The sequence below is a fragment of the Pristiophorus japonicus genome, chromosome 1 (assembly GCF_044704955.1).
Source record: "Pristiophorus japonicus isolate sPriJap1 chromosome 1, sPriJap1.hap1, whole genome shotgun sequence".
Classification (NCBI taxonomy): Eukaryota; Metazoa; Chordata; class Chondrichthyes; family Pristiophoridae; genus Pristiophorus; species Pristiophorus japonicus.
This window is the reverse complement of record NC_091977.1, coordinates 228,578,499-228,600,041: the sequence shown is the minus strand read 5'-3', so window position 1 is coordinate 228,600,041 and position 21,543 is coordinate 228,578,499. Positions and strand designations below refer to the sequence as shown.

At 44.5% G+C, this 21,543-nt stretch overlaps 1 protein-coding gene across 2 annotated transcripts in view; it reads right to left on the bottom strand.

Moving 5' to 3' along the window:
- LOC139268783 (TBC1 domain family member 15) overlaps window positions 1–21,543 on the bottom strand; it is a 90,760-nt gene that overhangs the window by 46,393 nt on the left and 22,824 nt on the right. The window contains exons 2-4 of one of the 2 annotated variants that reach the window (XM_070887476.1): window positions 16,675–16,860; window positions 8,883–9,001; window positions 1,984–2,087 (exon numbers count right to left, since the gene is read on the bottom strand). In XM_070887476.1, coding sequence (XP_070743577.1) covers window positions 1,984–2,087; window positions 8,883–9,001; window positions 16,675–16,860 — 409 coding nt within the window. The remainder of the gene's footprint in view (window positions 1–1,983; window positions 2,088–8,882; window positions 9,002–16,674; window positions 16,861–21,543) is intronic. The other variant, XM_070887484.1, reaches the window with a different exon arrangement.

The window sequence follows — 21,543 nt, the reverse complement described above, 5'->3', positions numbered from 1 at the left end:
TTCCCCATACTCTGAGGCTCCTTCCCCCTTTTGTTGTTTGGTTGTAGTAATTTTACTCCAATTAGTAGGGGCATTACCTAAAACTCGTTGGATCTCAGTTTTAAAAGGGCCAAAGGCCGCCTGTTGACCATCTACTTCGGTGGTTAAAGGTACCGCGTGTGTCCAATGTCCCCCTGAAAAGTCGGCATTGGCTGCTAACGCGGCTCCTCCCTTTTCTCTCTAACGTCCTTTACTTGCTCAACTAGTCCTGCTAACTGATGTACTAGTAATACTCCGGCCTTTTTGGTTTTTTCTTTCTTGTGTTTTGCCATCCAATTTCGTGGTTGTTCTAATGTCTGGGATACATCCCAGCCGTCTTTCTGCATTTTTTAAATTAAGACTTGTCGATCGGTCATGTAAGAGTTAATTAGGGACCCGGGCGGTCAACATTTTACGTCCGTTTCCTTACCTGCCATTGAAGATGTTTACTCTATGTTCCTGTATTCCCCTCTAGTTTATGGAATTTCCGAACTTAAATACTCACGGCCACGATTCACCTCGCAGAGACCTCTTGTCTTGCTCGCGAAGATTAACGTGTTTCCTTACCACCGGAATCCGGCTCTTGGTTGGAGTGATCAGCTCCCTTCCGCACCGATTTCTATATCACCTTCTATGAACATTGGACTAAAATAATCAATCCCCGCATCACTAATTATTTTACTTTCAGTCTGCGTTGTACGCCACTACAGTCTGAATTTCTTAACTCTTATCACATACTATCAAGTTATGTCTCTTTACTTACTTAATCTATTTTATTCGTTTGCTACCACTTCGCCGGCCAGCCGCTTCCCCCAGTATAATTTATGGGTGGTCAGAAATTGACTACTGTCCCGTTCTACTGGGTCATACGACTATCCAGCTCCGCGGTATCCTGTTCATGACGCCAATTTGTTAGTGAAAATAAATTCACATAGACTCTGGTAAGGTAAGAGAGACAACTTTATTGCTAACAGAGCTCTGGGAGAAGAGTTGAGATCCCGCGGCCTGCGAAGCACCTTCTTCCAGAGTGCCTGGTGCCGCGGGGTTATAAGCAGTTTACAGAGGGCGGAATACAATCATTTAAATTCATTTACATACAACCAATCAATCCATATGGCAATGCAATTCATTTACATACAACCAATCATATTGTTGCACAACCTTTTAGTCCTAGTGAAACCTGATAGCATGGCGCGAGTTTGGGGGCCCTTCCTCTTTTAGTTATTCTGTTGCAAAGCTTTAAAAAGTGGCCTGCACCTGGCCATGAGTCACTTGTTGCTGCAGAGTTCATATCAGCAGACAGCAGATAGGCTTCTTGGTACAAAGTTCATTTAGTGGCAAGGCAGATAATTGGCTTACCCAATCATGCTTTGCTATGTCCGAAAATCCACTCCAACAATTTTAAGGATCGTCTTAAAGGAGGAAAGAGAAGTAGAGACAGAGAGATTTAGGGAAGGAATTCCAGTGCTTAGGACCTAGGCAACTGTCGGCACAACCGCCAATGGTGGACCTTTTAAAATCGGGGATGTTCAAAAGGCCAGAATTGGAGGAGCGATGAGGTCTAGGGGGATTATAGGGCTGGAGGAGATTACAGAGATAAGGAGATGAAAGGCCATGGAGGGATTTGAAAACAAGGATGAGACTTTTAAAATCGAGGCATTGCTTAACTGGGAATGTAGGTGGTCACCAAGCACAGGGGAGGTGGGCAGTAGAATTTTGGATGACCTCAAGTTTATGAAGGGGAGAACTGGGGAGAGAGATCGAATCAGTGGAAAGGAAATGGAGTATGTGGCATGAACCGAAGACAATGGCGTCGGTCTTGCTGATCTTTAATTGAAGGAAATTTCTACTAATCCAGTGTTGGATATCAGACAAACAGTTTGATATTATAGAGACAGTGGATGGTTTAAGGGAGGTGGAGGTGGTGTAGAGCTGCGTATCATTAGCATACATGTAGTAACTTACTGGTAGTAGTCTAGGACTCGTTCAGTTCTTGGCACATCTTTGTCAATGATCCTAATTGCTTCATGCAGTTCATGCAAATCGATTCTTTGGCGGTCCACATAAACCTAGAGAATATAGATGAAAAACATTCATCTTTATGTCATCTCATGAATAGTTTATTGTTATTTTGCCATGAAATACTTCTCCGTTACATTGCTTGATCAAATGATTTGGATATTACATGGAGAGACTAGAGAAGCTGGGATTGTTCTCCTTCCAGCAGAGAAAGTTAAGGGGAGATTTAATAGAGGTGTTCAAAATCATGAGTAAATAAGAAGCAACTGTTTCCAATGGTAGGAGGGTCAGTAACCAGAGGACACAGCTTTAAGCTGGCAAAAGAACCAGAGGGGAGAGGAGAATAATTTTTTTTTTAAAACAGAGTGAGTTATGATCTGGAATGCACTGCCTGAAAGGGTAGTGGAAGCAGATTCAATAGTAACTTTCATAGAATCATACAATAGTTACATCACAAAAGGAAGCCATTAGGCCCTTCGAGACTGTGCCAGCTCTCTGCAAGAGCACTTCCGTTAGTCCCACTCCCTGCCCTTTCCCCGTAGACTTGTAAAATGTTTTCCTTCAGGTACTTATCCAATTCCCTTTTGAAAGCCACAATTGAATCTGCCTCCACCACCCTTTCAGGCAGTGATTTCCAGATCCTAACCACTCGCTATGTAAAAATGTTTTTCATGTTGCCTTTGGTTCTTCTGCAATCACCTTAAATCTGTGTCCTCTGGTTCTCGACTCTCTCTATCTACTATGTCTAGACCCCTCATGATTTTGAACACCTCTATTAAATCTTTTCTCAACCTTCTCTGCTCTAAGGTGACCAACCTCCAGTCTATCCACATAACTGAAGTCCCTCATCCCTGGAGCCATTCTTGTAAATCTTTTCTGCACCCTCTCTAAGGCCTTCACATCCTTCCCAAAGTGTGGTGCCCAGAATTGGACACAATACTCCAGTTGAGGCCGAACCTGTGTTTTACAAAGGTCCATTGTAACTTCCTTGCTTTTGTATTCTATGACTCTATTTATGAAGCCCAGGATGCTGTATACTTTTTTAACTACTTTCTCAACTTGCCCTGCCACCTTCAACAGTTTGTACACATATAACCCCAGGTCTCTCTGTCCCTGCACACCCTTTAGAATTGTACCTTTTAGTTTATATTGCCTCTCCTCATTCTTCCCACCAAAATGTATCACTTTGCACTTTTCTGCGTTAAATTTCATCTGCCACGTGTTCGCCCATTTCACCAGCCTGTCTATGTCTTCTTGAAATCTATCACTATCCTCCTCACTGTTTACTATACAGGTACAACATCCGAATCTGGAATTCCGAACACCGGAAATATTTGAGGCGGTCAAGAAGGCGACATTGGGTGGCGAGGGATGAGAAAACTGGTAAAAAAAAAGGCGCAGTGCCCGGGGGCAGCAAGGAGTGGCAGGAATCGGCGGGCAGCAAGGAGTGGCAGGAATTGGCGGGCAGCAAGGAGTGGCAGGAATCGGCGGGCAGCAAGGAGTGGCAGGAATCGGTGGGCGGCGAGGAACGGAGAATCGGTGGGAGGTGAGGAGAGCCGAAATCCGACAAAACCCAAAAACCAGTACGGACTCGATCCCGAGGTTGCCAGATTTCAGATGTTGTACCTGTATTTCCTAGTTTTGTGTCATCTGCAAATTTTGAAATTATGCTCTGTACATCCAAGTCGAAGTCATTAATATATATGAAGAAAAGCAGTGGTTCTAGAATAGACCCCTGGGGAAGCCCACTGTGTACCTTCCTCCAGTCCGATAAACAACTATTCACCACCACCCTCTGTTTCTGGTCATTTAGCCAATTTCATATCCATGCTGCCACTGTCCCTTTTATTCCATGGGCCTCAACTTTGCTGTCAAACCTATTATGTGACACTTTATCAAACGCCTTTTGGAAGTCCATGTACACCACATCAACCGCATTGCCCTCATCAACACTCTGTTACCGCATCAAAAAACTCAATCAAATTGGTTAATAATGATTTGCCTTTACCAAATCTGTGCTGGCTTTCCTTAATGAATCCATACTTGTCCTGTTAATTTTGGCTCGGATGATCATTTCAGAAGGGAATTGGATATATACTTGAAGCAAAGAAAATTTGAAGGGCTATGGGGAAAGACCGGTGTGGCCGGGGGGGGGGGGGGGGGGGGAAGAATGGGACTAATGGGTTAGCTCTTTAAAGAGCCGGTGCAGGCACAAATGTCCTTCTTCTGTGCTGTAAGATTCTTTGATTCCACGATTAGAAGTATCAGTGTTAGATCAGCAAAGGTTAATAATGAACTGTGCAGGCTACATTTAAATAAATCCATTTTAATGGTGACCCATATTCTTTTATGTAACGGCTTGGGGTTTTTATTATAAAATCTTGCTTACGACCAGATGAAGCACAGCAACTCCAAATACTGCCACATGCGGAAGTTTAAAAAAAAATATTCGAGCTTTATAAAGGAAACTTAAATTTGTAGAAATCTACATTTAAATTTTCCACGTGAATGGTGAGTATTAAAAAAAAGTTTCAAACAATTGCGGGACTCGCACTTGGCGTCAACAGTGTGTTGACTTTGCCAAGTGGAGGCCTTGTACTTTCCTATGAGAAGGGGATGAAGAGGTATAATTGTCCACCAGTAACAATGGCCCAGGTCTCAGGGTGACCTACTGTGGGCAGTGTGACCCAACAAGTCCGGGACAGAGGAAGCGTTTTTCTCAATTGTGATTATTGGTGATTGTCAACTTCCCTCAACAAACAACAACTTGCATTTACATAGCACCTTTAACATAGTAAAGCATCCCAAGGTGCTTCGCAGAAATACTACCAAACAAACATCGACACTGGGCCACATAAAATGATATTAGGACAGGTGACCAAATGCTTGGTTGTTGTTTTATGGAGCCTCTTAAAGGAGGTAGAGAGGTTTAGGGAGTGAATTCCAGAACTTATGGCCCAGGCAGCTGAAAGCATGGCCATCAATCGGGGATGCACAAGAGGTCAGCACTGGAGAAGTGCAGAGATCTCGGAGGTTTGTATGGCTGGAGGAGGTTACAGAGATAGGGAGGAACAAGGCCACAGAGGGATTTGAACACAAGGTTGATCATTTTAAATCTGAGGTGTTGCCGGACCAGGAGCCAATGTATGTCAGTGAGCACAGTGGGGGTGATAGGTAAACAGGACTTGGTGCGTTTACAATACAAGCAGCAGAGATTTTGATGAGCTGAAGTTTACATGACCCACTGGAATGAATGGGTTTAACAGCCTAAATGAGCTTTTTTCCCCCTTCTATGCTTAACATTCTCAGTCGACAGCCCACAAGCAAGGTGCACAATATCCAAGATCACAGTCTATCAGTCAGTCATCATGATGATCTGTAACACTTCAAAACCAATTACTGCAATTCCTCTAGGAGTCACTATAGTCAATTTAATTTCTGCAATCTTCTCCACAGAATGACATTTCAATATCCAACTCAAGACCTTTTTAGTGCAGAAAGTGCAACAATCATACATGCTGTAAATCTATGCCATTAATTGTCTTCATGTCTGACATCTGTAACAGGAGTTAAACGGAAATGACCTAAATATCTGGGCACATAAGCCCTCTGAGTGAAGAAATTCTTCCTCATCACTCCTAAATGGATAACCCCTTAGCCTGAGACAATGCCCATTAGTTCTAGATTCTCCAGCCAGGGTAAACAGCCTCTCAGCATCTACACTGTCAAGCCCAAATAGCAACATTTGGAGAGTTGTCCATTTCAGCCAAAATTTTCAGGGAAGCAATAAACCAATGGAATCCAAGTCCATGAAGTGCTTCCATACAATTCCTAGTGGCTGGACACCGAGAGAAACTGGTAGGATGGGAACAAGTCTCCTGTAAATCTTCTAGCAAAGAAATATAAGAAAATAATTTCTACAAAAACACGCCGTCGTGCTCCAGGTTCAGGTATTTGCACGGCTTCCTCGTCATCCTCCTCCTCTGCATCTTCCTCCTCATCATCAGCCACTCTCACCTCAGGTGGGTCTTCCACTACCAGCTGCTGTTGCCTCATGATGGCTAAGTTATGCAGCATGCAGCACACAACAGTGAACTGACTGACAATCTCAGGGGAGTATTGCAAATAGCCTCCGGAACGATGCAGGCATCGAAAATGCTGTTTCAAGATGCCAATGGCCGTCTCTATTATGCTGCGCGTCGCAATGTGCAACATGTTGTAATCCTGGTCAGCTTCTATCCGGGTTATGCGTAGGGGTGTCATGAGCTAGGTGGTGAGGCCGTACCTTGTGTCTCCCAGCAGTCAGCTCTGCCCTTCTGGCTGCTGCTGAAACATGGCAGATATAGCGCTCCCGCGTAGGATGAATGCATCATGGGTGCTCCCAGGGTATCTCGCATCAACTGTCATGATGCGATGCATGTCGTCACACACGAGCTGCACATTCACAGACTGGAAGCCTTTTTTGTTCCTGTTCATCTTGGAATCCTCCAAAGGTGCTCGCAAGGCAATGTGGGTACAATCAATGCAGCCCTGTACCTTTGGGAAGCCAGCAATCCTGGAGAAGCCCACTGCCCTGTCACGCATTGCTTGGGCAGTCATGGGGATCTTTATGTGGTCATTCCTCTGGGTATATAGTGCAGCAGTCACCTGCCGAATACAGATGTGTGTTGCATGTTGAGAAATAGCGCACACATCCTCAGTTGTGGCCTGGAATGATCCAGATGCATAAAATGAAAATGCAGCTGTAACCTTTACCTCAACTGACAAAGCAGTCCTCCTAACACTTCTAGGGTGCAGGTCTGCTTTTATTAACTCACATATCTCGGTTACAACATCTTTGCGGAAACACAGCCTTCTCTCAGTCTGCATCACTTGGGTGCATGTAAGAACGCCTGTCTCAATATACCCGATGTGGGTAAGGCCTCCTGCCCATCATCCTACGTGCTCTGAGGTTCCTCATGTGATGACGTCAAATCAATCGTCTCCTCCGCTGCACCATCATACAGAAGACTTGCACGAGGTATGGCAGTCAATATTACCCCCATAATTTAATTGTAGCTTTGCAAGCTCAAAACAGCAGAGCTTCCTTTTCTCTCTCTCTGCCCAAGGTCTATGCCCTAGTATGGACCACACCCTGTTCTGCGCACGTGCAATAGGCTTGCTTAGAACGGGAAGCTAGGCATTCAATAAAGAAACGAAGTCTAATGCAATTCTTTAATTTGTGATTTTTTTCAAAGTACCACCCCACCACCGAACGTCTCCTCACCGGGCTCGAGGGTCAGCCAGCAGAATCGCTCCCTCACCCGGACACAGGGGCTCGGCATCCAGCACCCCCCCCACCCTCCAGGCTTCTTTTGAAGCTGCTGTATAGCCTAAGGGTTCTCATCTCTTCAGTTCGGCTTCCACCCCACCAGATCCCTCCGGGCTTCTTTTGAAGCCGATCCCCGAGCCCGCGTCCGGGCAAGGGAGCAATTCTGCCGGCCGACACTCCAACCCTCGAGCCCGGTGAGGAGACATTCGGTGGTGGCGTGGTACTTTGAAAAAAATCACAAATTAAAGAATTGCATTAGACTTCCATTTTCTCCCTTTTGGTTTTGAAAAAATTAAGCTTCATGATACATATTCTTTGCTTTTGACTCCCTCCAAAACGTCACCTAAAAACAATGATGGTCTTTCTGCGCCGATTTTTTAACGTGCGCTGGTTTTTCTTAAATGCCCAGAAGGTTTTTTGGGAATGGTCACATTCGCTGTCCTCGGAAAAATGTAAGTTGGCCAAACTTGCATAAATGTGAAAAACTGGCGCACACATCAGGTTACGCCCCCTATGTTGCAAAAAAATCGTGATCGAGTTAACCTGGCGCAGAAACTTTGGGGAAACTTGGGAAATTTAAATTTACACCAAAAAAAGCAGCACACGCCAAAAAAACGGTGCAGATAACTGGAGAAAATTGAGCCTTGAGTTAAGTATTTTACAGCACAGTTGGCTCAATAATGTCTGTGCCAGGTTTCTAAAAGAGCTATTCAACACGTTGCATTCCCCTACCCTCTCCCTATACTCTATTACATTTTTAATAGCAATCCTGTTAAAAGCTATTATGGATGCTGTTTCTGGTAGGGCATCCCATGTCCCAACACACCTCTATATAGAAATAAAATTCTCCCAACCTCTTCTTCCTTATGGTTATTATGTTAGATTTATGCCTCTCATTACTGACTCAACAACCAGTGAAAATCCTTTTGCCCATTTCTCTCATCAAACCCCTTCATAATTTTGAAGTCCTCCATCAGATATCCTTTTAATCATCTCTGTTCTAATGGAAACAGCCTCAATTTCTCTAGTCTCTTCTCTTAACAAAAGACTCTTGGTCCCTGGTATTTTACCCATTCTCTTCCAAACCTCTCCATTGCCTTGACATTCTTCCCAAAGTAGGATGCCCAAAACCAGACATAACCTTAAGAAGAGGGCACTTAACCTTAAAATTAGAGCTAGGACAGTCAAGGGTGATGTCAGGAAGAATTTCTTCACACAATGCATGGAGGAAACCTGGAACTCCCTCCCTCAAAAAGCTGCCAAGGTTACGTCAATTGAAAGTTTCAAGACTGGGATTAATAGATTTTTGTTGGGGAAGGAAATTAAGTGCTATGGAGCAAAGGCAATGGAGTTGAGGTACAGATCAGCCATGATCTAATTAAATGGCGGAACAGGCTCGAGGGGCTGAATGGTCTTCTCCTGTTCCAATGTTTCAAACACAATTTTTAATCATGTGATTTGTATAGTCAATACCACGTGTGAAACAAACATTTGGTACAGTTTCAGCAACGTTTTTGCCGTTTATGAAACCGACCTTTGCCTGCAGCTCTATGAAGGTCATCTGCTCACTCTTCTCCTCCGATAGATCCACTTCTTGCCCTTCAAGATTGCCACCAGTTTGTTGATAAGCAAGGGCCGCTTCATAAAGATCGGCTACAGGGACAAAGTAAGAAATACCATAGATCAGCCCAGCACACACCATCTACTTCGCAAGTAAGATAACATCGAAGGGTGCCATTACACTGGTATGTACCGGAAGCTGCCAAGAATGACGTAGAGCTGGCCACTCCCAGTTATACTGCCAGCACGATGGCTACCTGTAGTAGGGTTGCCTACTCATGATTTTAAAATTCACATCCTTTTTTCAAATACTCCCATGACCTCGCACCCCACCCCACCCTCCCTATCTGTGACTTCCTCCAGCCCTACAACCTTCTGACATCTCCACACTCCTTTAATTCTGGCCTCTTGCGCATTCCCAATTTCCATCGCTCCACCATTGGTGGCCGTGCCTTCAGCTGCCTAGGTCCCAAGCTCTGGAATTCCCTCCCTAAACCTCTCCATCCATCTCTCTTTCAGTTGCTCTTTAAAACCTACCTATTTGACCCAAGCATTCGGTCACTTGTCCTAATATCTGCTTATGTGGCTCGGTGACAAATTTTGTCTGATAGCCTTGGGATGTTTTCCTATGTTAAAGGCACTATGTAAATGCAAGTTGTTGCTGATGATTGTGATGGAATCTCCAGGAAGTTAAGATTAATCTCCTGAACACTGCTGCAAGCAACACCGGGGGAGAGAAATCAGAGGCATTAGAAAAAAATTGTGTTTTCTTTTTACACTTTGTTTGAATACATCTGTTTATTAAGTATAAAAGTATTGGAGATGGGGCGGGGGGGGGGGGGTGGAAGGAAAAGTTGTTTGACAGCGAGGCAGGTGGAGATGGGAGCTCATGTGATGCATCCTCAGGGATACATCCAGAGTTGATAAACCAAGGCAATAGTCAGGGCAATGGAATTTTTTATTTGTATGTATCAAAGTATCAGTTAAATGTTAACAAAAAAGGTTGATTAGCTCATCGGTTCTTGGAAACACAAAGGTTTCAAGCGTGAATGTGAATATTTGTTAAGCACTGCACCCGGTGTGTGAAACCAAAGTGGTTACCAGGCTCAGGGCTAGATTTTCCATTATTGCCCAAAAATAGGTGCTATTTCCAGTGTTGGCAACTATTATGGGTTTTGAGAGCGCCGGATTATCGCCCATTTTCAAACCCCCTAGTTTCCACTTTATAAAATGGACGTTAGCGCTGGCGATGTGAAATTGTCGTTGGCGGTATTTTTTTTTCTTCTATCGTAAAATGTCAGCGCCCATAGCAATGGTCTTTTCCCACGTTTTAGGAGGTCAGGGGTCATCAATACATGCGCAGAAGAGGAGAGAGAGAGAAAGCTTTTGTGGATGTGTTGTGTAGGTGTTTGTGGTTTGTTTGGCTGTTGTGGGACGATTTTTCTGAGTAATAATAAAAAATAGCACTATCAGTCACAAAACTAAAAATAAAATGGAGGCGGCGAGAGAGCACGATGTAGAGGTGAAGGAGGCTGGTGAGAGCAGTGAGGTTGGAGAGGAATTGGAGATGGGAGGACAAAAAAAGAGCGAGAAGATTCTCGGACAAGGCAAATGCTGCCCTCCTGCAGGAGGTGGAGTCACGTTGGGGTCAACTGACCCGGGGTGGGCGTAGGAAGCCTACCCCGAAGGTTTACCAGAAGATTTGGGCCGAGATCGCTGAGGTGGTCTCATTGGTGCCGCACAAGGTGCATGAGGGCAACCAGTGCCGCAAACGCTGGAACGACCTTGTCAGCTCCGGCAGAGTTTCAGATCTGATGTATTGCAGTTAGACTGGTAATGTTTTACTCAAATCCTACTTTTACGGTGTATGTCTTTAGGTTAATAATGATAATAATAATTATAACATCTGTCAGTTATGTGTTGCATCAGTATCTGTGACAGTACCTAGCAATGATCTTATGCCATGTCATGCTGTTGTTACTTTTTGCAGAAGAAGCTTTCGAAGAATAGGGCCGAGCAGCGGTGCACGGGTGGCGGCCCACCAGTGATGTGTGAGCTGACCGACATTGAGGAGCGGGCGCTGGCACTAGTGGGGATCCACCTCTGGTTGTTCACGCATGTAGCAGCAGAACCTGATGTAATGCCACGTGAGTAAAGTACACTCCATTGCGTGATGTAAAGTCAATAGATGCCACACCCACTCATATCCGTCCAAATAAGTTAGATGATTGATGAAAGTATTAAGTAATTAAGGATGGGCTCATGAAAATCATTGTAATGCAGAATTTGGTTACATTCATTAAAGGTGATGTCTGTGATTATTTTGATAGTGGTAGTGCTGTTCTCATGCATATGCTGTGTGTAGCGTTTGAATCACCCTGTGACCCTAGCATACCCTTCTCCTCTAATTACCTCATTTATGTTTTGTAGCTCAGCCAAGAGCGCAGTCACTGCCAACAGCACCGAGGTGAGGTGATGATCCTGCGGCGGAGTCTGCAGTGGGTTGTGCTTCTGGTGGTGAGGAGCCTCGAATATCATCCGTTGATCTTCAGGTTGTCCTCTCCACTGACGACAGTGAGGAGTTGGAGGAGCCTGCAGCAACAAGCTCCATATCAAGCACACCGATTACATTTACTGCTCCTGCGACCATGTCCTCCTCCACCGTGGAGGTAGCAGGTCCCAGCACTTTGCCGCAGGGCACCCCAAGTGTCTCCATGCTGGCGCCGACCCCGTGGAGGTTGGTTCGACGCAGCAGGACTGCTCCACGATTGGCAGATCTCAGCGGGGACATGGTACATTTGTCCAGGAGGAGTGCTGACATAGGTCAGCAGATCCTCCAGACAATGAGAGGCATATCCCAACAGCTGGCCACCATATCCGCAAACATGACGGAGAACATGCCGCAGATGGCGGTGGCCCTGGAGGTGATAACCAGGAACACTAGTGCCAGAGGGCTACCAGTGTTCCCGGAATGCAGCACTGAACCCCAAGGTGCTGCACCCACATTGCCAACAACACATGCGAGCCAGGAGGAAGCTGTTGCTTCTGGCTCAAAGGACGTTTCCTCCTCGGAAACGTCCTCTCCAGCATCCGGCCAACCAGCGGATCTTCCATCATCCCCCCAATGAGCAGCGCCTGAGGAGCACTGCGTCAAGGCGGCTTGGAGTCGGGGGGGGGGGGGGGAAGGGGTAGAGGTGGGGAGAAGGTGCGGGGGCGAAAAGGAAAATGAGGTGCATGGCCGCAGGAGTTGGAGTTGTGACAGTATTGTTCTTGCTTTTGTTGCTAGTTAATAAATGTTGGGAGGGGGGTACCTTGTATTTGCATGTGTGTTATTTGTGTTATTAGTGTTATTAGAAATGTAAAAAAGTAATAAATGGTATAAAAGTTATAAATTTGTTGTGGGGTGGGGTGTTTTTTTTTTAAAGAGTTATAATTATGAATTTATACAAATGTTCTCATTAATTTTTTTAAATTTAACATAACATTGTTGCACATTTTCTCAGATAGCTGTAATGTTGAACACTGGTGAATGCTCAACATGAAAGGGGATAATTCAACGTAACTTGAATCAACTTTAAGTTTAATTGTCACCAAGATAATGCACACCATTCATGTATGAGCTGAAGACACCGCAGTCTTGCAGCTCTGTAAATACCACCAATGTTATTTCAAGCAAAGCACTCATTTATGAGCTGCTGACGCAAGAGTCTTGCAGCTATGTAGCCACCACGGGCCCTTTCCTGCGGTCTAGAGAGGGGCGGGGGCAGGATTTCATCGTCAGCCTGGTTGTCTGCCCCGAGGTCATCATTCACCTCCTTGTCCTCCTCTTCCTCTCTCACCTGAGATGGACCGGCAGTCCCTTCTGGCAATTCTTGTCCTCTCCTGATAGCCAAGTTGTGCAGCATGCAGCACACCATCACGAATTGAGCTACCTGCTCAGGGTGGTATTGTAACTCGCCTCCTGAGTGGTCCAGGCATCTAAAGCGTTGCTTAAGCACTCCAATGGTTTTCTCCACGATATTGCGTGTGGCTATGTGGCTTTCGTTGTATCGCTTCTGTGTGGTTGTTACGCAGGAGGGTCATCAGCCAGGTCATATCCTTTGTCACCAAGCATCCAGCATTGACCTTGTGACTGACTGGTAAACATGTCAGATACAGTGCTCTCACGCAGGATATGAGCATCATGGATGCTGCCCGGAAAGTTGCCATTATAATTTGTTTGTGGTCGACAATGAGTTGCACATTCAGGGAGTGGAATCCCTTTCGGTTCCGAAAAACCTCTGCATCCTGAAAAGGTGCCCGCATGGCGATGTGCGTACAGTCTATTGCTCCCTGCACCTTGGGGAAGTTTGCAATTCTGGAGAATCCTAGAGCCCTCTCAGTCTGTGCCTCCCTGGTCATAGGGAAGCTGATAAAGTCCATCCTGTGTGCGTAAAGGGCTTCAGTCACCTGTCGAATGCAGCAATGTGTGGCATGCTGAGATATAGCGCAAATGTCACCAGCTGAGGCCTGAAAGAAACCGATGCGTAGAAAGAAGGAAAGTGCCGCAGTTATCTTGACCTCAATGGACAGTGCGGTCCTGATAGGCTGCAGATCTTCCCTAATGAGCTGGCATATCTCACTGATGACCTCTTTCCGGAAGTGCAGTCTCCTAAGGCATGTGTTATCGGACAAGTTGAGGTAAGACCGCCTCTCCCTGTAAGTGCATCGGGTGTAAGTTCTTGTCCTCCTCAGCAGTCTGCCACCTCTTTGATTGGCCACAAAATGCTCTTCAATATACCTTCTGCCATCTGTAATCTGCAGCATGTGCGTAGTCATCAAGACAGGCTGAGAAATTACAGGCCCCATTACAATATCAGTATTATAGCTATTGTTCACAAACAATAAATTTACCTACTAAAACACCTAAAATAAATTCAAATCATCCACAGTATGATAAGATGTTTGTTCAGATTTTCAAATCACCTTAAAATAACTCCACATTACATAAAAACTCCCCAGAAGTTGAAGCAGCCTTTTATATGAAAAGTCCTCCGATTTACAAAATGGCGTCCATACCGCTGGGTTAAGGTCAGGCGAGAGCAACTTTTTTTCAGCGTTTGTTTCGGCGAGCGATATTTTTTGCAATATGTGGGCGAGATGCCGAAAGTAATGCTTGCCAATATTATGGCTGTTAGTTTTGGCTAGTCTGACCTTTATGGTAAAAAAAATGGGCGGGCGGTATTATCAATTCTCGCCGTTAACTAAATGCCGAAAGTAACGCTGGGCAATAAGTGAGTGATAAATGACCATTAGTTTCCATTTTTTTGCGAAATGGGCGGTATACCTCATCTCAGCGTTAAAATGGACGTTAAGTGGGTGGTATCAATGCAAAACTAATGGAAAGTCTAGCCCCATCTTCTGGAAAAGGATCTCACGCTGAAACGGATTCAGGTGATCAGACTACACAGACCGTATCGTTGTAAAACCAAGACTGCTTCACATCAAGAGATTATGGGAGAGGTTTCCCCCCAATCACTGTCTGGACCTGAATTTACTGAAATCTTGCGCCGTAGTATCTATGGCGTACGTCATTGTTGTGAGAGGGCCTGTAGCAGTCAGCGCAGACCACATGGATTTTTAGATATACCTTTCTTAAAAACTGGACAGACTGTTTGGAGGAAGCAATGGAAAAACCAGGTTGCATTCATATGGTAACGGCCTGTCCTTGGGAACAATGGCCCGAGGCGCCCACATAGATAACGAGGCTTGCGACTCACTGTTTGAGAAGATGAACTCGCTAACTTAAATCGGCTGGGAGATCGAAACAAGATCGAAGCCATCACCAACCATTAAAGACATTAAAACATATCAAGTAGACATCAAACCTGAAGCACCTTTTGTTATCCTGGAGGCCAGGCCCCGGAAGCTGGGAAGAGACCACAAAGGACTCGAGTGGATGACCCATCCAAACCTGGGAGGAAGCTTGGAAGCCATGCCGAGGCCCTGCATCCATTAAAACACTGACAGCGGTCTGTGTATTGGAGGGGTATATCAGAGAGCCATTTGGGATAGCTCTTTCTCGCTCTCTCTCCTGCCCTCACCACAACAGAATGTTAAGAGGAGCTGAGCCTTGCTCTTTCAACTGAGACGGACTTCGACTCAGACTGGGACTCGCATACCACAAGGCCGGTACGGAACCAGGTAGCCAAGATGTACGGGAAGAAGCTGCAAGCAAGATCAAGGGCAATCTAGATGAGCATTGCCAAGCCTACACCTCCACAAGGTCATTTAGCTGGGAAAGGGGGGTGCCTGTATGTTCTTACCAAACCAGAGGGGGTTTAGTGTTGTAAGGGTCCGGTGATAGTTTAGTTCATGGGAGGGTGTCTTTAGGTCGTGATAAGTCAGCACGACAGGGGCTTGTTGTAAACTGTCCTGTTGTGTACACACTGCTTATGATCGGGGTCCAAGGGAGGCGTGAGTTCGGGACCAGGGGCCCAAGGGCAGCACAGGCCAGCCCACACTGCGATGTGTGTGTGCACTAGGTCCGTGCAGCAGAGCTGGTCTTCAGTTGTCTTGGGTAATCCTTGCCACTGGACCAAGACCTAGCTCTGTCAAGCCCGTATGGTGGCTGGTGTGCAATGGCCACCACACGTTAAAAAAATCCACGCACAGGCATCTTCCACCCTTCAGGATGTAGTGCAGGACCTGGAATTTTAGGACTTTCATTGGAACATCTGTGAACTTATCCATTTTTGGCGTGGAAGCAAGTCATCCTCGATTCGAGGGACTGCCGATGATGATGATGATGATGCAGAAATTCCAGGAAATTCTAGCGTGAGCGACTTATCCCAAATGGCCTCCTTCTGTGCAGTATAATTCTTATTTTATTACTTAATTGAGGTTTAATTAAAGAATTAAGTAATAAAATAAGTGTTTTGACGGCCGGGCATGTTATGATTTTCACCCAACTGATATTTTTACATTAATATTTATTGAGCCCATGCGCTAATCATGGATTGCAATTGGTATTGAAATATGGATGGGAATAGGGCGCAGTTCAGGAGCTAAGCCTATGCATACGGGTCCGTTAAAGAAATTTATATATTTATTCTGTTTCAGTACAGATTCATCAATCAAATTAAATCCAATCTGGACATTCTGTCTATATAGACTGCGACCCATCCCAACATTATCAGATCGGAGCCATAGCACCTAAACGCGTTTGTGTTAAATAACCAGTTGTTTTGTGCTGTCGTCGGTGCCCAGTACCTTGGATGTGTATCAGACATTGGCTGCACTGTTCCCGATCCCCCGCTACGCGCGCTGTCCCAGATGCCTTGATGCTGTCGCACTTCCAGCAATTTGCGGTGCAAAAATGTTTGGAGCTGAAGGCTGAGGGAGAAAGAAAAGTCTAACCCTCAGCCAGGCAACAAGATGCCCTGCTCCAGCAAGATTTAGGCCAGTATCTTTCCTCAATTTTTATTAACATGGTTTAGGGGATCATACTCTCAGGATAAAGGGTCGGTCATTTAGGACTGAGGTGAGGAAACATTTCTTCACTCAAAGGGTTAGGATTAGGGTTAGGGTTCACTCAAAGGGTTGTGAATCTTTGGAATTCTCTACCTTATTGAAGACCGGGCTTGAGGGGCCGTATGGCCTACACCTGCTCCTATTTCTTATGTTTAAGTATCCCCGGCAGAATTCTACAACAAAGCGGAACTTAAAAAGAAGTGACCCAATGTTCCAATTTCGAAACATGGGTACATAGTTGGGGCAGAACTTACTGTCAGATTCATCCACCCTCATCGTGGTGCCACTTGGTATCAGGGACTGCCACCTACACTTCATCATCTTGTAGCGGACGTAAAGCTCCAACGCCAGCGTCTTGCGCTCTCGAGTTGTGGAGGTGCAGGGATACATCCCGAAGAGAAACTTCCACGCATCCTTACGAATACTGGGATCCACGCCACCTGAACACGAGAACGTAACGGTGAAGTGCACCCGCTTTTCAAAACTCCTGGAATCCAGGAGGCGTCGACAATCTTAAAACTCTAGCTTGTAACATGTTTCAGGATCCCTATTACATGTCCTTTCAGCTTTCCAAGAAGTTGGGGAATTCCTTCAAATAACAGATGCGGACTGGAGAAATGATCTAGACTGCGTCACTACAGGATATACTGAGGATTATCCCAACAGGATTTGAAAAATTTAATTTTTTTTTTAAGAATTTCCTTGGAGTCTGAGTTTTTTTTTAAAAAGTGTTTTGGAAAGAAAAAATTTGCATTTATATCACACCTTACACATCCTCAGGAAGACCCAAGGTGCTTTTCAGCCAATGAAGTACTTTTGAAGTGTAGTCACTGTTGTGATGTAGGAAACCCAGCTGCCAATTGCACAGCGAGGTCCCACAAACAGCAATGTGATAATGACCAGATAATCTGTTTTTAGGTGTTGGTTGAGGGATAAATATTGGCCAGGACACTAGGGAGAACTTCCTCAGCTCTTCGAAATAGTGCATTGGGATCTTTTGCGTCCACCGGAGAGGTAGACGGGGCCTTGATTTAACGTTTCAGCCGAAAGACGGCACCTCTGACAGTGCAGCACTCCCTCAGTGTTGCACTGGGAGTGTAAGCTTGGAATATGGGGCTCAAGTCTCTGAAGCGGGACTCAAACCCACAATCTTCTGACTCAAGAGGCAAGAGTGCTACGCATGGAAACACAGCTTGACACACTTATAAATGTTTTTGAAATCACAATTTGCATCCTCTCTGGCTCCCACCAGCACATATCTGCCTCTGGCCTTCACTCCATCAACTTTCCTGGCTGCCATCTCAAGTTGAGTCAAGAGATGTGGAACGTGGGTGCAGAGCTCCAACATGTATACCACTAGCAGCGTTCACTGGATAGCAAACAGAGGTGTAAACCCTGGCTGACCATATATTTCTAGTCTCCTTATTACAAAAAAGGATATAGAGACACTGGAGAAGGTGTAAAAAAAGATTTACAAGGATACCACCAGAACTGAAAGGTTATAACTATCAGGAAAACCTGAAGAGGCTGGGGTTCTTTTCTCTCGAAAAGAGAAAGCTGAGGGAGGGGTGACCTGATAGAGGTCTTTAAAATTATGAAGGGAGTTCAATAGAGTAGATGTAGAGAAGACATTTCCACTTGTGGGAGAGTCCAAAACTAGGGTCCATAAATATAAGATAATCACGAATAAATGTAATAAGGAATTCAGGAGAAAATTCTTTACCCTGGGAGTGGTGCAAATGTGGAACTTGGAGTGGTTGTGGCGAATAGCATTGATGCATTTAAGGGGAAGCTAGATCAGTACACGAGGGAGAAAGGAATTGAAGGATATGCTGATCAGGTCAGATGAAGTAAGATGGGAGGAGGCTTGTGTGAAGCATAAACACCGACATAGACCAGTTGGGCTGAATGGCTTGTTTCTGTGCTGTAAATTCTATGTAATATTTATATTAATCTATGAGCTAAGTGAGCATCCTCGCCATTGTGCAAATTGGCTGCACAATTTCTTACATTACAACAGTGACTAGGCTTCAAAAGCACTTCATTGGCTGTAAAGTGCTTTGGGACGTCCTGAGGTCGTGCAGGGTGCTATATAAATGCAGTTTCGTTCTTCTTTCTATTATCCTGATTGAATGACCAGAGATGGAAGCTGTGACCTTCACTGCTTGCAATATTCAGAACCATCCAATGGGGCCGTTATTGTGTTCGTGCTATTGATGGAAAGCCTTGCTTGTGCGTCGCTCATATTGGAAAAACCATAGGGACACCGCTGACAAGTTTCTATCCATTAAAGTTAATGGACAGAAAATAGTGAGAGAGTTTGTTAAAATTGGCCAGTGGTAACACTCTTTCAAGCTCTCTTCTTAACCTGCGTTGTGTATGCTGAAAATTTTGGATGCTGGGTTTAAGTGAATTTCTTTCCCAATTATTGGAGAACTTTCACTTTAATTTTTTTTTAAAGTCTATGATGTACCCTACATTTAAAAAATGATTTGCATTTATATAGCACCTTTCACAACCTCAGGCTGTCCCAAAGCGCTTTACAGTCAGTGAAATATTAAGTGTAGTCACTGTTGTAATCTAGGCAACGTGGCAGCCAATTTACACACAAGCAAGGTCCCACAAACAGCAATGTGATCATGACCAGATAATTTTTTTTTAAAGTGATGTTGGCTGAGGTGTAAATATTATCCTCAGGACTCAGTAGAAAACCCTGGCTTTTGTTTGAAATAGTACCGTGGGCTCTTTTACATCTACCTGAGAGGGCAGATGGGACTTCGGTTTTAACGGCTCATGTAAAAGACCACATCTCCGACAGTGCAGCATTCCCTCAGTACTGCACCGGGAGTGTTGACCAAGATTGTGTGCTCAAGTCTCTGGAGTGGGGCTTGAACCCATGAGCTTTTTTTGACTCAGAGCCACAGCTAACGGTATCAAAAAGTTGCAAAGACCCAAAGGCAACCTCATCTTTTGATGATGAAAATGAAAACTTCCTCATTCCATCCCCAACTTCTCATGAAGTTTTATAATTCGGGGTATTTCCTAGCTCATTTTATTCGAGCTCGCATCAAAATTCACTTTCCAGAGACAGATGCATCCACCTACGATCTGGAACTAACAGTTCTATGGAAGAAGGAGTGCCAGAGGATTAATCATTAATTATATCTACCAAGGTACTGAACACTAGAACTTGCCTAGGCTGCTCACTATGCAGTCCTATCCTTTCCTTAGAACTAGAAAACCAGCTTAGGATCATATTTTTCAGGTTAAAACTACTAGGCCAATTTATTTACAATATTTATAATTACAGGCCTGCAGAATGAATATAGCAGAAAAAAACATCCAATAATACTAAATTTATATACTATTTTAAATGGTTTTGAAAATAACCGTGTCAAAAACCTGAATGGTCCTCTTCAGAAACTTTTAACCGAGTCTTTGAAGATTTGAATGTGATTATGCCCGAGGAGTCGCACATCACCATGTGGAAAACAAGTGTAGTAGAATACGGAACCAGCTGCACTTACACCCCTCCGCACTTGGCTTTCAACACACCAGATCAAAGGCAAGTAAAGATGGTTTCAAATAATTATAGATCTTGGGTTAATATGCTTGAAGTTGGCACACTTTGTGGATTTCTAACATTTACGTGACGCGTAAGTTAGCTTTATCTCAAGCACATCGTGCATCTGAAAGTTTCATAGCAACCAGCATTTCAAAGACATGGAGTGAATTCCTGGTGACATCCTTCTCCACTGCCCCCCCCCCCACCCCCAAGGCTGCCTAGTTAACCCCTAAAGCAGTGTACAAATCCCTGGAAAGTATTTATGTGTTGCTTTAACTCACTTCTACCCACACCAAGACAAAATATTTGCTTTCAAGAAGCAAAAATGTAGAATCACATAGTATTTACAGCTCAGAAACACCATTCGGCCCAACAAGTCCATGCTGGTGTTTATGCTCCAGATGAGCCTTCTCCCACCCTACTTCATCTCGTCCCATCAATACATCCTTCTTTTCCTTTCTCCGACGTGTACTTATCTAACTTCCCCTTAAATACATATCATATGCACATATATGTATGCATATATTAGCCTTTGACTGTTTTCAATTTCTTTAACCGTTAATACAGGCGAGAGGAGCTTCAGAACATCAGATGTGATTGATTCTGCATTATATAAGTATATAAGTATTTTAAGAATACAGTAATTGCCAGCTTTGAAAGGGTTTGCTGTATTTCTAATTCTTGTATGCCATGCCCACAGGATGTTGTTTAAGTTATGAAGGAGATGACTGTTCTCATTTTGTCACAGTTCTATCAAAGGTTCCCGAGCTTCATACCATTGGGGTTCTTTGTGACAGATTCCACAACTGGGACTAGAAATATTACATTACAACACAGGCATACTAATGGACAGTTCTACATGGAAAGGGCATGGCGTACAAGGATTAGAAATACAGCAAGCCCTTTCAGAGCTGACAATTACTGTATTCTTAAAAAGCTTTTTCCTCACAACTTCCTGGCCATATTATATAAATACAGAATCAAACAGCTTTCCTCTTATGTATTTTAACGGTTAAAGAAATTGAAAAAATATCAAAGAATAAAATAAGCTGTTTTGACTTTTGTTGGCACAGCTTTTACCTGACACACAGTGATCTCGCACGCATCAAATGGGCATCAAAGGCCAGTCAGGTTTGCACACATTAACAAACTGCTCTCTCAAAGTCACATCCTTTATTTCTTTTTATTCCCCTCCCCCCGCCCCCATGCAAGATCAAGATATGGAAATTGCTTTTAGTTCTTTCACTAAATTTAACGGAAGATGATGAGGGGATTCCAAGGGGGCGGGGGGATGGGGTGGGGGGGGGGGGAAGAGGCGGGGTCAAATGGCACAGTTACCTTGGCAACAGTATCTACAGGAAAAGACTTGCATTTATATCGTGCCTTTCATGACCTCGGGACGTCCCACAGCCAATGATATACTTTTTGAAATGCAGTCATTGTTGTAATGTAGGAAACGTGGCAGCCAACTTGCACATAGTAAGAACCCACAAACAGCAATGTGAGATGTTGATTAAGGGATACCTGGGATAACTCCCTTGCTCTTCTTTAAAATAGT